This window comes from Lathamus discolor, chromosome 17, assembly GCF_037157495.1.
Source record: "Lathamus discolor isolate bLatDis1 chromosome 17, bLatDis1.hap1, whole genome shotgun sequence".
Lineage (NCBI taxonomy): Eukaryota > Metazoa > Chordata > Aves > Psittaciformes > Psittacidae > Lathamus > Lathamus discolor.
This window is the reverse complement of record NC_088900.1, coordinates 2,295,427-2,310,429: the sequence shown is the minus strand read 5'-3', so window position 1 is coordinate 2,310,429 and position 15,003 is coordinate 2,295,427. Positions and strand designations below refer to the sequence as shown.

Here is a 15,003-nt window from a genome sequence, read left to right as displayed (position 1 = left end):
GGACGCCAAGAGCAAGCCCAGCCGGAGAGAGGTGATTCCTCCCTCTGCCACCGAGATGTGCCCTTGCTCCACTCATTGCTCGATGGCAATCCCGTGCAGGATGGAGCTGGTTTCACTGCACCATTTCCTACCTGCTTTTCTTGCTCTTGCATCAGCTGTAAGCTCTGTTTTCACCCTGCTTGCCCCTTTTACAGTTTCCATGGAGTTTTGCCCACTTTGTGCTCATTTTTGGGTGCAATCACCTCAATCTTTACCCTCCATCACCTCTCCCTGTATCTCCCTTTCTGTTGCTTTTCACTGTTTTCTTGCTCTCTGCCTTTGCTGTCTCTTCCATTGCCTTTATCTGGCTACACTATTTCCTTTCTAGTGATCTTCTGTCCCTTATTAATGCCATTCCCTTGTCCAAGCACGCTGCAGGGCTGGCGTCCAGCTGGGACTGATGCAGTTTCCATCCCATCGTGTCCAAACTCTCCCTGCTTTCATTTAATCCCAGTCCCTTTCGCCTGTTTCCACCCAGACAAGGTCTCAATCTGTTCATGGGGGGGCTGTAATAGAAACCTTCGGGGTGGTTTCTTCACTTGTGCTGCCTTTCTTTGCCAAGCTCTGCCCCAGAGTGATCCCTTTTTGGTCCAGCTGTGCACGGATGCTGTTTGCTCTGTGCGGCTGCAGATGTGCTGTATCAGATTGATTCATCTCCTCAGTTTGCCATCTGGAAACCTCATTCCTCGATGTCTTTGCAAAGGAGCCGGGTGTTTGCAAGGTTAAGGACACATTTTGAGCAGAGTTCAATGAGTCCTTCTCCATCTCCTTTGCTAATTCCCAGTTTGGGCTTCCTCGGGGCTCTTTTCACCCCCCATCGCTCCCTGTTTGGGGACTAAAGCTGCCCACAAGAAGGAGTAAATGGTGCTGGTGGTAGCTTGGAGGTAGCTACAGATCTCTGCCTCTTCCCCTGCTGCAAGGTACTGCAAGTCTGGGTTGCATATGACAGGTAAGGGCTCAGCCGATGGAAGGATGCTTTGAAGGGGTCTTTCCCTGGGTACCATAAAAGATGATGGGACAGAGCTGTTGCATCGATGGGAGGATGAGGCGTGCAACCATATTACCACAGATATATTGCCTGTGGTGGGTGCTACATTGAGCACCCACTTATCTGGACAGGTTTCATACGCTCCCATGCACGGGTGGGGGGAAAGGAAACTGAAGTGTAATTCATTATCTTGGCTGGAAAGCACATTGGTATCCATGTGAGGGACCATATAAATCTCTGCGGCTGGGTGAGTGTGCCAGGCAGCTCTCCACTTGCAGGCAACCTGAGCAGCTCATGGCTCTTTCACCCGTCCTCCCTGCCAGCACATGGAAACAAGGGAGCTGATCCCCTGCCTCTGACATTCCATCATTCCTCCCATCTCTCTGAGCGATTAAATCAGAGCAATTCCCTATCATAATCACACGTCGCTCCATCCATCCTCCTGCATCCTCTAGCCCGTATCTAACGCTGCATCCTTGGAGACTGCAGGTACCAAAGAACATACTCTCTTTCCAGAGGGCATCCGGAGATGCTTCCCAGAGCAGCAAACTGCTGTTTTCCTGCTCACTGCATTGGCATGTCAGTGTGAGGACGCTGCAGGCTGCTGTTTGCTGTCAGGGGTCCTACGGGCAGGTTTAGGGGCTGCAATTCCACGTGGGATAGGTGGGGAGAAAATAGACACCAAGTTTTGGGTTGGACACAAAACAGCTTTTTGAGGCCTCAGAATTCCTAGAAATGGGAATTGTGGGCTGATTTGATGCAATAGGACATAGAAAAGGTGATGAGCAGGACCTGAGCCCTATGTTGGTTGTTTTTGCAGTGCAGCATGGTGAGCTGTCTCCAATGGCAGCCCAGTGCCCGTGGATGGGGAGTTACAGGCTTTACATCTGATTTCCAGGCTGTTTAAGCTTAAAGTGAAGCTGTAGCTATAAATTCGAGACTGCTTTGGTTATGGGTGTGTTATTCCCAGTGAGGGACGCGGTTGCATGGAGCATGGGAAGTGAGGCATCTTGCTGAGGCTGGATTCTGTGTACCCCCAGCTCAGGGATGGGCTTTACTACAATGAATAGATGTCGAGAGCTGATTTGTTTCCTTATAGAAGATCCATGGTCCCCCCCCACACACACACCCACCCTGTGGTTTGGCTCTGCAAATATTTGATGGGGCACATTTCCTGGTAGGCCACGAGCCCTCGGTGGCAGCAAACTCCCATTTCAGAGTCAGGTTTAGCCCAAAAGCGCAGTTTTTAGCCCAAACCTCAACCTTTGCAGGCGAGAGGAGCGGTGGCGTTTGTGGCCCAGGTCCCGCAAGTAATGGCTGAGATTTCGGGATGGTGTTTTTGGTGTTCCAGTTGCATTTGTGTTTTTCCATGGGCTTGCACAGAGAGGCAGGAACTCCCCAGTTAAATAAATCCTCATTTCCCTTCATCTCACCGCTTGTTTTCCTTCCATTTATCTCTCAGCATCAGGTATAGCGTGTTTCGTGGGTAAAGCCTCTGATGTAGCACCTTTATCCCAATGCATTCCAGGGCTTAAGGGACACAGGTTAAAACAGCAACAGGCTCCCAGGACCAATTGAACGGAGGAACTGCCTAACTAAAGAAATGGAATGCCTGTGGCTTGGCTTTTCCCCCTGGAATGCTTGAATCACCCCACCTGAATAAACACGCCTGCTTTGGGCATCCAGCCCCACCACCAATAGCATCAGCGGCGAGAGGATGCCTTTGGGATGCTTCTTCCTTTCCACCTCTCGGAACGGCTGTATGAATGGATAACTGTTCTTACAAGAAGTCACCTGTTTAAACAGGACAAAGCTTTGCTTTTAATACATCAAAACACTAATAGCAAGGAAAGGTTGCCAAACAGCGCTTCTGCCCATGGGGTCATTTATAAACCTGGGTGGATGCACGTGGAGCATCTAAATTCAGCTTCCTCACTACCATTCCCCGCTGCAGGTGTATTTGTTCTAAGGGGTGTAAGTAGTTGCTCTGTGAAAGTGAGTTAAACCCAGGGCTATTGCACAGAGGGCTCTGCCTTACAAAGAGCGATAATAACGCTTACCTCTGTCCCAAGGGGACAATTAGGGGTTAATTATTTAACATCGCAAAGCACTTGCAGGGCTGGGGATGAAAGTGGGAAGTATTCTTAGCAATAAACTACACTTCATAAGAGGTCTGGTCCGAGAATTCCTGGTTGGAATATGGAGCATGAGCAGGGGATGCCCGGAGGAGCATCCCTCGCATCCATCATGACCTGGGGAGCACAGAAAATGAAGCACTTTGGGGAAAGGAATCCGTTTGGCAGTGTTTTGTGGCTGGGGCTGTGCCGAGGGATGTGGGGACCTGGGGTGGGGATGATGCCCCGTCCAGCCTGCGGGAGGTGGGTGATGGGGCAGTCGATGGAAAGGGATTGAATCATTGCAATGAAATGGGAGAAAATAGCGATTTTTGAGAGGGGGGGAAAGCCAGTTCTTCAAGTCAGGGATGAGTTTTGGGGTGGAAAACTGCAAATCAAAGCAGCCGGTGTGCGCGGGGGTGTGGGTTATTGGTGCGTCCGGGGGGACCCGTCCCATCCGTGTGGGGTTTGTGAGGCTGCGAGCACCCAGGGCGGGCAGGGAGGAGGCAGGTCTTGCAGGCAGGGGAGGAGCACAGCTTACCTGGGCGCAGGTGCTGCAGCGGGATCACCGGCGCAGGTAAGGCTCCATTGGCCAGGATTGGTGTGGGGAGGGGGTTTCCTGTTGGGAAGGGGCTGGGGAGGTGGGGAGAAAGTCACCTCAAGCCATAGGAATCACCCCTTATAGCTGGGAAAGGAGGGGACCCCCCCACCTGCCCTTTGGGTGGGTAAGGATGGGGGACCCCAAAAGCTGGCATCCTGTCCCTATAGAGAAGGAGGTGAGGGGTTGGGGTGGGTGAGCCTGCACCCATCCCCACGGGAAAGCGAATAGTGGGGGTCATGGGGGGGAGTGGGCTCCGTTCTCCCGGACCCCCCACAATGGGGTGTCCCAGTGCCCTGGGGCCCCCATAGGACGGGGCACAGGGGGGTTTGCTGCTGTCCCCTGCGGCGATGGGACGCGATGGGGCAGCCCCCGTGAGCGTGCAGCAGCATTGCCAAGGAGGAAGTGGAAAAACAAACACTGTGGGGCTTAAAGGCAGGCAGAGGGGAGCGTGGGGCAGGCTGGGGCCAAGCGGTGGCCCCCAAACCCTCCCAGCCCTTGGCACTCGCGACCGAATCACGTCCAAAAGCTGTGCCTAAAAGCTAAGCTCAAATCACTGCTGCAGGCACCCAACCAGCAGCTCCCTCCCCGCAGAGCTGCCCAGAAAGGTCTCATTTAATGCCCCCGAATGCAGAGTTCCAAGGCGCTGTAGAGAAAGGCTTTTTCCCCCTTCCTACCTCCTAGTTGTTGTTGCAATAACATCTCACTTGTGCAGCACACGAGGCACGGAACACATGCAGGGGTTTACATCTGGCAGCCACAGCTACCTGTTAAACCCCGGGGTAGCTGCAGTACTCCACAGGCTTAGCCTGATGTGTTGAAGGTGAACAACTGGGATACACGCAATGGAAACGGGTTCTTCAGTCGCTTATCATGGGCAGTTTTCCTTGAGGGACAGCGAAGGCCGTTGGGAGGAGCGTGTTGTATTGCAAATACAGTTTTAGGCCTCGAACAATACCCGTTTTTGCTGTGTTGCTGGGGGTGGCAATGCTTTTGAGTCACTGCTTCGTGTCGGGACTTGTGAGGCCATAGGGGTTGGAGGAGTCAGGGCTATTCCATCACCGCGCATGGTGGCTTGCTGAGTCCCATGGCACCCACCACCTCTAGAAAGCCCTTTAATCTCTCAGGCCCTGCACAGAGGCAAAGAAAAAAGGCTCGTTTCCCACATCAGATCAGTTTTAGTCAGACCTCATTGCCTTAAAACCACAACTAAACAAACGCAGGTCATAAAGAGAAGCCGAAGGGTGACCAAGTGCCCGCTCCGAGCTCCTGTAATCGAGATGGCTTTGGGCAATTTATTCTCAGCTTTCCCTGCTGGGCTGGAACTCAGAGCTGCTTTTTGCTGCTTCCCTGATGGGGATGCTCAGCGCAGGGGTAAGGATGGAGAGTCCAAAGCAGGGACTTATAAAGCAGAGGGATAAAAGAGAAGAGAGGTAGCAGGCAGAGAGCAATATAACCTTTCCATCACCAGCTTCTCGGTCTCTTTTCTGGTGGGTCCATTGTGTCTATTAAATAGACCTCAGGTCCAACATCCCAAATGTGAGGCTGTAGTCCCAGGTTGAACTTCCTCATTGATTTCATCCCGTGGCCTTTGTTTTTGGGTTAGCTCGGTCTATCTCAGCTGGCGGGACCTGATGGTCCTTCAGGTATCCCCCAGCAATCGAGCCTAATGGGTTCCAGTGGTGATGATTGATAGGTTTTAACCCAGGTCTAAAGCCCCTGGGGACCCTTTAGAGGCAGAAAAGCTGCTTTCCTGCTTTTGCAGACGTGGTTGGGCTCGCGAGCGTTAGCAATGAGGACCATGATTGCTCAGTGTCACCGTGAACGCTCCCCGGTGCAGATGGAGGCAGTGATAGAAGGAAAAACGATGATAATGGGATGAAATGGTTCAGAGAGGGGTTTTAGCCTGACGTTAATGTATTAGGGACCCAGCTCCCAAGGGAGATAATGGAAGTGCTGCTATGATTGCAAGTGCCTCTGCAGACGAGGAAGACAGTGCTGGTAATGGAGTGAGGCAGAGGAAACAGGAGGCAATGCCTCTCCTGACACTGCCTGGGTGTCTCCTCTGCCATCGTTCTGCCCACAGAGACAAAACTATCTCCCCTCCCTGTTGTCTTCTCCATTCAGCCTCCCAGGTAGAGTATTGAGGCTGTGGGGTTATGAGCAGACCCAAACCACATCTACAGGGTTGGAAATGGCTTCCTTATTTCCAGCTCCACACCTCGGTGTCATTCCCCAGCTCAGCCTTTGTCTTTATTGCAAGCCAAGGCGCTGCCCTTCTCCGCCGAGTCAGCATTTCCTTGGGGAGCATCCCTGTCACGCCAGAGCCAGGCAGCAGCAGGTCCCATGGTGAGCAAACCAGCTCTGATGAGTCCAAACCGCCCCATCTGCGGGGGTTGAAGGGCAGGGTTAACAGCAGGAGCTGTTTCCAATGGTGAACTTTAAACCGTGATTTGCAGGCTGGGGAGAATGGAAGTGATGCCCCGACGTTATCGCTACTCTAATGAAACCTTTCCAAAAAGCCCTTATTAAAGCCAATGTGACCTTTGGAAAACTCAAAGGGGCCAGGGTTTAGGTGGAAACAGATTATACGTGGCTGCCACAGTAGGGCAAAAGGAGCTGAAAGCCTAATTGGGCTCCTCTCCATCATCCCTGCTGCTCCAAACACTTCCCTGGGTGGTTGGGTGCGTGAGCTATAAACCAAGAAGAAACCAGCTCCTTTGGGAGGTGATAAGAGCAGATGAAAGAGTAAATCATTAAGCCAGTGCAGTGCACGGCATTGTAATAACCGGGGGGCAAAGTGCACTAATTACAAGCCAGCAGGGACATGGGTATGTTATTAAACACAGGTTGGATGAGGAGGGAAGGGAGAAGTCAGGCTGCGCAGGGATGCTCTGTAATGGTGGCTGCTGCTCTGAAGCCACAGCATCAGCTGGACCTTCAGCTTTTTCTTTTTCCCAGTGTGATTGATGGCAGCCAAAGTCTCATCGCATTTGGAGCAGGAGGGATATGGAATGGATTGGATTAGAAGAGGCCTTGAAGCTCATTCAGCTCCATCCAGCAGGGACCCCTTCCACTGGAGCAGCTTGCTCCAAGCCCCATCCTTGGGCACTGCCAGGGATGGGGCAGCCACAGCTTCTCTGGGCACCCTGTGCCAGCGCCTCAGCACCCTCACAGGGAAGAGCTTCTGCCTAAGAGCTCAGCTCAGTCTCCCCTCGGGCAGGTTCAAGCCATTCCCCTTGGCCTGTCCTTACATCCCTTGTCCAAAGCCCCTCTCCAGGTTTCCCCTTTAGGCACTGGAGCTGCTCTAAGGTGTCCCCTTAAGGAGCCTTCTCCAGAGGAGAGCTGTTTGCTCCAGGGCACCCGTTGAAAACAGAGCAGTTTTGTTTGGGGTTTCCCCCTGTGCTCACCTCTTGCGTGTTTCCAGAGGAGGAAGAGAAGCAGGCGGAATAGTTTTGCTGGTCACGCGTCCCAGATAAGCCTCCCTGCTTCCTGCTGGTGAGCCATCAGGCAGGACAGACGGCAGCAACCCCAAAACAAGCCCTGCTGTTGCACCGAGCTCACCCCGTCTCACATCAGCCAGGGTATTCCTTCTCCATGTAAGTGACCTGCAAGTCTCTCTGCTTTGATTGATCAATGCACCATGGAATGGTTGGGGTTGGAAAGGACCTTATCCTTTAGATCATCCTATTCTGACTGCATCAATCTCACGTGGGAAACCACCAGGTCCCATTCAATATAGCTTAAAAATAAAACTGCTGGAGCTAGGTCATGGAGTTACATATATAACTAAGTACTGTGGGGGTAGTGTTGGAATTGTGGCATTAATATGGCTTGGTATAGCTGCAGTGTTTCTTTGGTACTCTGGGATGGGTTTAGTTGTGCTTTCAGTCTTTATCCTGATGTTATGATGTTATACCAGTGTGTATGTATGTGATGGGATTCCCTGCTCACCCAGAAATGTTCCAGCCATCCCCCTGGCTCACGTATGCAGCTCCCTTCACCACAGGGGTACAGGTGGATGCTCTGATTCCCTGCTTGTCTCCTTCCAAGTTCTAAACAGCCTATTGTGTTAACGCACTGGACTGTGCTGGCGCTGCTGGTGACCGGCGTCCTTGCTTTGGTTCTGTGTTTAATTACCCAGTGTCAATAAATCTCTCCCTTTAGATCATGCCCGCAAAGCTGCTAGGGAGAAAATAGCATTTCCATGCACAGCTTTTTCACTCCTGGATTAAAATCCCCTCTGAAATGTATGGGCATGAAACCCACCGTGATAGCCCACAGGTGCCCTGGGACCAGCCCCGTGTAAGCCGCAAGGACATCAGCCCCGTCTGCGTGTTGCTGCGTGCACCGGGGTGGTGTTTGCATGGCGAGGCAATGTTTGCTCACCGTGAGCTGTTGGATGAGGTGGCTCGGTTAAACCAGTTCGATGCGGGCAGGTTGGCTCCAGGGGCTTTAGCAGGTCTGATCTAACCCAGCACATTTGCCTGCCCAGGGACAGCTTCCTCTGGGAGATGGTATCTGCACACGGGTGAGCTCTGGTGTTCAAAGGGAGAAACGAGGTGTCCCTGGGACAACCTGACCTCAAATCAAAGCCTCTCTAAGGCCGGCAGAGAAGCCGTGCTCACCTCATGCCCCAACCGTCCTTTATGCAGGAGGGAGGCAGCAGCAGAATAAGTGGTGGAGAGGCACTGGCAAACAGCAGCTGTGGCATTGCTAAATGGAGAGGGAAGTCCTAGGCACTAGCAGCAGAGTCGTTGCTATCAACTAGAACATCCTAATTGACCAGCCTGACACAACTGACCGGTGAGGCACCAAGGCAGGTCCCCAAAGGTACACTGGAGCCCACAGGACAGAGTTAATAGTTTCTCTTCCTAATGAAGCAAAGCAGCAAATGGCAAACAGGAGCTGGCTGGGTTAGAATTGCCCTAATTCCCCTAGGAAACGGGTCCCTGGCGCTCCTGCCTAGCTTGGGTGTGATCCCGGGCCCCGCGTGGGGCAAATCCTGGCTCCATGGAGATGCTCCATGGTGATGCTCCATGGAGAGAAGAAGGGATGGGAGGAGGTGCTAAAAAGCCCACCCTGGAAGGGAAGCCCTATTCTTCCCATCGCTATGTCAAAGAACTGGTGTAAGTTGTGTCCTAACATGGCTTTTCCTTCGCCTTGCAGACAGAGGAGGTTGTCAGGATGGCAAACTTCAAGGGCCATGCTCTTCCAGGCACTTTCTTCCTGCTCTTTGGGCTCTGGTGGTCGGTGAAATACCCGCTGCAGTATCTCAGCCAGAAAGTAACTAAGAAATCCCACAGGATTTATTGCTTCCAGCGTGTGGACGCCATCGAAGGGGGACTCAAAATCATCTTCGCTGTCATAGGTAAGGGTTATATTTCACTGGCTGTGCTGGTAATGTCCCAGCCAGTAGAGATAACTGAACTGGAGCCTTTACTCATAGAAACTACATGTGGAAGGATGAGTCTTTGATGCTCAGCTTGATCTCTAGCAGAGATTGATGTGAAAAGGCCAAGTCTCGTGTCCCTCTTCAAACTGAGCTACTGTTAACAAAGCCAGCCCTGATTTTGGTACCCAGTCCTTTCTCCTTCATGCAAAACCTCCCCTTCTTGCTCCAGAGCCACCCCAACAGCAATGAGTCGAACCAACCATCATTGCAAATAGGGCATGAGGACCGCGTGCTCTCATGTGTCCATGCAGGGATGCTGGCAGAGCAGTTCGTCCCGGATGGTCCTCACCTGTACCTCTACGGCGGGGAGAAGCGCGACTGGGTGAAGCTGATGAACTGGCAGCACACCACCATGTACCTCTTCTATGGCCTCTCCGGGGTGGTGGATGTCTTCACCTACCTCTCCCCAGAGGTGCCACGGGGTCTGGATCGCCTCATGCTGTCTGTGGCTGTGTTTGTTGAAGGTTGGTACAAGGAGATGCTTCATCTGGGGAGGGATGCTGAAGGGTGAGTCAGAAAGGGACCAGAATTTGCCAGGCTGAGATATTGCCCTGAAGATAGGACTTACTGTAGGTGATGTATTATGAGAGCAAGATGGGAAATACAGGCATCAATAGGTCCTGGCTTTGCTCCGTTTGGGGTTTCTGGGGTGGCAGCGGCACAAAGCAGCAGGCTGAGTTTTCTCACCATGATAAATAGCTGGAGGATGCTGCGTTTATCTTCCATGTACAGAGCTGTTTGTGTGCCTGTGTTCTCCCTCGAGAGCCATTAATTGCACTGCAGGCATCGCCATCCTCATCTGCTTGCATTGCACGAGGCAAACTCAAGTGACTTATTCCATCATGGACATCATTTTGTCTTCAGGCTGTCTTGCAAGTCACGAGTCAGGATTTCAGGCCCTCTTGGAGCACGCAGGCAAAAGGCACTGGGAAATGAAGGTCTTGCTTATGTAGAAAACCCATTAAGGAAGGCACTGCTCTTGTTATTTTCCCTTCCCTCATCCCAGTGGTTTTCCAAGCAGCAGGGGCAGCTCAACAGGCACCATTTAGCACATAGGAAAAGGAAATCTGTGTCTACAGCTCTCAAGAACGTGGTGAGGTTTTAGCAGTAGAAAAGCAGGACACAGCAGGACCCTGACCGTGAGGAAAGGGTGATCTGAAGAGGTGAAGAAAAGCACCTCTGTTCTCTGGTTTTGGTCTCCATGTTGCTCAGATCCTCCTACCCCAAGGTTGGGCATCGCATCCCTCAAGGATGGTGGGATGCCGGGAGAGCCGAAGGGATGGTGCTATGTGAAGTGCCTTGTTTTCGTGGTGGCCTGCCTCAGTTTGCCAGCCAAGCAGGCGATTCTGCCAGGGCTCTGGGGGCATGGTGGGTGTCACTAACTCTAACCTGGTATTTTCCAGGTTGTCTCTTTTATTACCACGTCCTTCACCGCCCTATGCTGGACCAGCACATCCACTCCCTGCTCCTCATCGCCATCTTCGCAGGGGCCTGCAGCACCATGCTGGAGGTCTTCCTGCGGGACAACATTGTCCTGGAGATGTTCAGAGCCGGTGTCACCATCGTCCAGGGAACGTGGTTCTGGCAGGTGGGTTCTCTTATGGAGCAGGGCAGCGAGGTAGGAGAGCAGTAGGCAAAGAGGAGCAGAAGCCGCACATCACACATCAATCGCACGTCTCTGAAGGGTGGTTTTGCCAGGCTCACTTCATAAATAGATCATAACCCCCAGTGAAAATGTGCTTCTCGCTGGTCATCCCTGATGAAGTTGCTGTTTGTCTTGGGTTAGGGCTGCTCTGGGGGGAAGAGCCCATGCGAGCGCTCGCAGGGAGCGAACAGGATCTAACAGCCAAGTCCGAATTGCTTAATGTGCCTAACGCACCCTGCAGCACTCCCTCTGGTTCAGTGGAAAGATGCAAACCCCACCGAGCCATAAAATACAGCCAACTGCTTGCTTTGGTAGGAGATGGAGAGGCAAAGAGATCAGGGGGAGAAAAGCACTCCCAACGCTGAGGTGTTAAAGAGAAATGTGAGCTCCCTCCTCTTTCTCAGCTGCCCTAACTCAAACCAGGCTTTATTCAGAGGTTAAAGACTGGGCTGAGATTGTAAAGTGCTGAAGTGGGAGGTTTTAAAGGAAGGATAGGAGCCTGCAATGCAGTGGGACAATAGTGGTGTGGGTATTGTACAGAATAAGAAAGACCATAGACGCAGACTTGCTTTGTGTGGTTTCCAATTGCAAGGCTGGACTTCCACTGTCCACTCCCACTATCCCGGTCAGGGCCCAAATCCCTCCATCACCACATGGATCATGGTGATGACAGAGATGGGCACAGAGCACATACATGGATTTCCTTTTCCCCCAAGGTAATACACTGCTTGTTCCACCCAGATCGGTGTCGTGCTGTTCCAGCCATGGGGAGGCCCAATATGGGATGAGAAGGACCACAGCAACATCATGTTCCTCACCATGTGCTTCTTCTGGCACTGGGCAGCCGCCATGGCCATCCTGGCTATAAACTACACTCTCAGTTACTGGTATGGCTGGGGCAGGGATTTGGGCAGGAAGGGATGCGGATGGCTGGCGTGGGATGCGGACGTACTCCAGCCCATCCTGGAGTACAAAGAGCTGAATAAGCAGCTCCTCACTACAGCAAGTTCCAGGGCACAGTCCCAAGGGTGCACGTGATGTGTTGAGCGTACAGAATGCAAACCAGGGTCAGCGAGAGGCACGGGCATTAAATGGGAAGTCAAATAACAGAGACCCCGAAGCTGGGCCTGGAAATCACACTGTGTTTTTGCTACGCACCGAGTGCTGGAAGTCAACCTCGGATTCAATAGAGCAATCAAAGCGTTACCAGGACTCCCTGACACTTCTCTGCAAGGGTTTGAAAGCTGTTGACAGTCATTGAGAGCTACAAAAGCACTGTCTAGCGGCTAAAATAGCACCAGCCCCCAGTGTGGCTTTTCCAAGCGGATGGGAGGGGGAAATTATCCCACTTTCAGGGGTGCTCCTATGGCCAATGGACCTCTAAGGGATGCTGCATGGCTTGCTGAGACATGGTTGGACTCGATCTCCAAGGTCTTTTCCAACTTAGTTATGGCTGCCCCATCCCTGGCAGTGCTCAAGGCCAGGTTGGATGGGGCTTGGAGCAAGCTGCTCCAGTGGAAGGTGTCTCTGCCCATGGAAGGGGTTGGAACTGGATAAGCTTTAAGGTCCCTTCCAACCCAAAGCACTCCATGATTCTATGTGTGACGGATGGGACAGTCTGTGCAAGCAAATAGACTTTATATAGAATAAACCCCCCTCAATTCCCACCCAAACAGCACCTGGGGAGCTCTGTAACAGTTCCTTCTCTTCTGTATTCAGTACAAGAGCCCTGCGCTCCCTTGAGCATCCCGGTGAGTGGCAGCGGTTCGGGGTTCTAACAGTGATTTATTGCTCGTGTGTTCCAGCTGCATGCAGAGGCGCAGGGGAGGCAGCGGGGAGCCCTACATCAGCCTCGGAGTCCGGCACCAGAAGTGTGACCCGAGCTCCCAAGCCACCTTCTTAAGTGGATCCGATGAAGAGTGAAGAGGGAGCGATCGCCTGCTCCAGATACGTGAGGAATCGGCTTTTTGGTAGACAAAACCCTAACACTAATGGGAGATTCCTGCTTTGGGAGAGCGAGGAGAGGTGGCACCGTTCTGCTGCCGGGAAGCACACTGAGCACGCAGCGGGGAGCTGCCCTCCTTCCATACCCCAATATTGCCCTTTCTAAGCCAGCTAAAACTGAGTTTTGCCCCAAAATCAGGTATGGAGATTCGACGTGACAAGATTGCTTCACCCTACAGGTTCCCATGTGTGCTCCTGTAGTGATGGAGGACTCCCTTTCACCTGACTTTTCCAAGGGCACGGAGGCTTTGACCTGCTGTCGTTGGAGTCAGGGACACCCCCAGGCCGAGACCGTGTGCCTCTGGAGCAAGGCATCACCCCAAGGAGGAAGAGTAAGAGCGCTGAGTGTGAGCTGATGTCAGGTTTGCACCACCACCATGGCTCTATTGTGCACAAAGCAGGTTTCACTACAGAAGCATTGAACTATTGAGCCTTGAGCTGTTCATAGTTTTCCTGGTCACTTACAGGCTGAAAGAGTGAATAAATGGGACATAAAAATCCCCACTGAGCTGATATCCTTACGTTTAAGACTGATAAATTATAGAGTGTGTGATAATAGCTTCGACAAACCCATCTCTCAGACCTGCAGAGCCTGAAGGACTGTAAGATAACACGGCTAAGCAGCAGGCATTCACAAACCCTTCCGGTTTTCCATTGGGAATAACCCAATGTGAGAGGAAACAGGCACACATTTCGGTTTGAGCCTTCCTTTGCCAGCTAATTCCTTGCAATGAAAGGGACTGGAAATGTCCTCAATAGGAAGAAATGATGCATATATATATAGGTATGTGTATGATAAAACACTAGCCCAGGGTGAACTGCATCTGTTCACGTCTCAGCCCCTGGGGCCGGAAGGATGCTCTGTGCAGACACCTCCTCCCTGTTGTCTGCCAGAGCGGGGATGGATGGCAGCCGGGTTTGGGCTTGCTCATGACTGAAGACGAAAGCAGCTAAAGGCAGGGCCAAGTGTTTGCTCCCACCCAGGGAAGGCGAAGCTCGTCCTTGAGCACCCTTGTGCCGAGCCTCTTGCAGAATAAGGGGCTGTAACGTGGGTTTAATTGCTTGCTAACAGTGCGGCAAAGCCTAACCGGCTCTCCTTGGACCCCAGCTTCCCTCTATTGCCATCACTGAGACGGTTCGCTTTGCAGGCCGGGATCCCTGCGTTATTTTCCCCTTGGAAAACAGTCCCGACATCCCTAATCCCATCACATCGCCACATGAGGGCAGCACCAGGCAGGGCTCCTCCGCCCCGCTTCAGGCTGGCTGAGGTTGCAGTCCCCACCGCTGGAAGCGGAGGTATTCCCATCGCAGGGAGCGCCGATGAAGGCTGACCTTGCTTTTGGAGCGCATTCCCTGCTTGTGAAGGTTTATCCAATCCTTCCCTGCTCTTTCGGCTGCTCAGAATGGGGCCGCTGCCAACTTTCACCCCGAGGTTTTCTTTGCCTCTTGGCACTGCATGGTCACAAGAAGCTTTTTCCCTCTGTCTGGAATCGTTTCTGCCTGCCTCATTAATCCCTGCTCCTGCACACACCCCAGCACTGTCAGGATAGCGCTGCCTAGTTTGTTTTCCAGCTCGGGGGCACATTCTTTCCCAAGGTATGAAGGTCAGCCAAGGAGGAGGGCTGCAGCCTGTGGTTAAGTGGGAGAATACAGGGGATGCTCACTTCCGAAGCAGGAACAAGCATTTTCCTTCTAGCTAGAAGAAAACCATGCTTGTAAATAGCTCAGGTTTTGGGGCCGGCTGTCCTGGATCCTGATTTTCACTGTATAAACTGAGTTATTACCCAGTGTCTTTGTACTGAACCCACTGGGGGGGGAATGGGGTGTATTCGTAGTCAAATGCATCTCTTGTTTCAAAAGGCCTCGTAACAGGGGTATGAAGGTTGCTGGGTGCATGGAGAGTGGTCCAGAGATGCTTTATTATATAGCGAGGTGCCCTCACAAGCTGCTGTTGCACTGATTTCTTACATGTTATGGTGTATATGCTAAAGGGAGCATTGCTTTGAACCAGTACTAAAGGGAGTATTGCTTTTAGCACCACCCAGTTGTCCTGGACCATGTGTTTCACCGTACCAGCTGCGTTACCAGCCAGCCTTTGTACTGGACCCATTGGGTTGAATAGGGGATGTATTCATAGCCAAATCCAAAGCTGGTTTTAAA

At 52.3% G+C, this 15,003-nt stretch overlaps 1 protein-coding gene across 4 annotated transcripts; it reads left to right on the top strand.

Moving 5' to 3' along the window:
- Positions 1–3,647: 3,647 nt before the first annotated feature.
- LOC136023009 (transmembrane protein 45B-like) lies at positions 3,648–13,358 on the top strand. Of its 4 annotated transcripts, XM_065697020.1 has the most exons (8): positions 3,672–3,718; positions 7,167–7,338; positions 8,909–9,110; positions 9,446–9,658; positions 10,598–10,782; positions 11,581–11,726; positions 12,645–12,790; positions 13,023–13,358. In XM_065697020.1, the coding sequence occupies exons 3-7, from the start codon at positions 8,927–8,929 to the stop codon at positions 12,760–12,762; spliced, it is 846 nt and encodes a 281-aa protein (XP_065553092.1). In that variant the 5' UTR covers positions 3,672–3,718; positions 7,167–7,338; positions 8,909–8,926; the 3' UTR covers positions 12,763–12,790; positions 13,023–13,358. The 4 variants fall into 4 exon arrangements, with proteins under 4 accessions (XP_065553090.1, XP_065553092.1, XP_065553088.1 ...); XM_065697016.1 differs by having other exon boundaries at positions 12,645–13,358; XM_065697018.1 differs by lacking the exon at positions 7,167–7,338 and having other exon boundaries at positions 3,648–3,718; positions 12,645–13,358.
- The last annotated feature ends 1,645 nt before the right edge of the window (positions 13,359–15,003 follow it).

What these genes read in the sequence shown, in the direction of transcription:
- LOC136023009 (XM_065697018.1), top strand. Translation starts at nt 8,927, where the DNA reads ATGGCAAACTTCAAGGGCCATGCTCTTCCAGGCACTTTCTTCCTGCTC. An exon ending in TGTGGCTGTGTTTGTTGAAG is followed by an intron (nt 9,659 to 10,597) that starts GTTGGTACAAGG and finishes GGTATTTTCCAG; the next exon opens with GTTGTCTCTTTTATTACCAC. An exon ending in AACTACACTCTCAGTTACTG is followed by an intron (nt 11,727 to 12,644) that starts GTATGGCTGGGG and finishes CGTGTGTTCCAG; the next exon opens with CTGCATGCAGAGGCGCAGGG.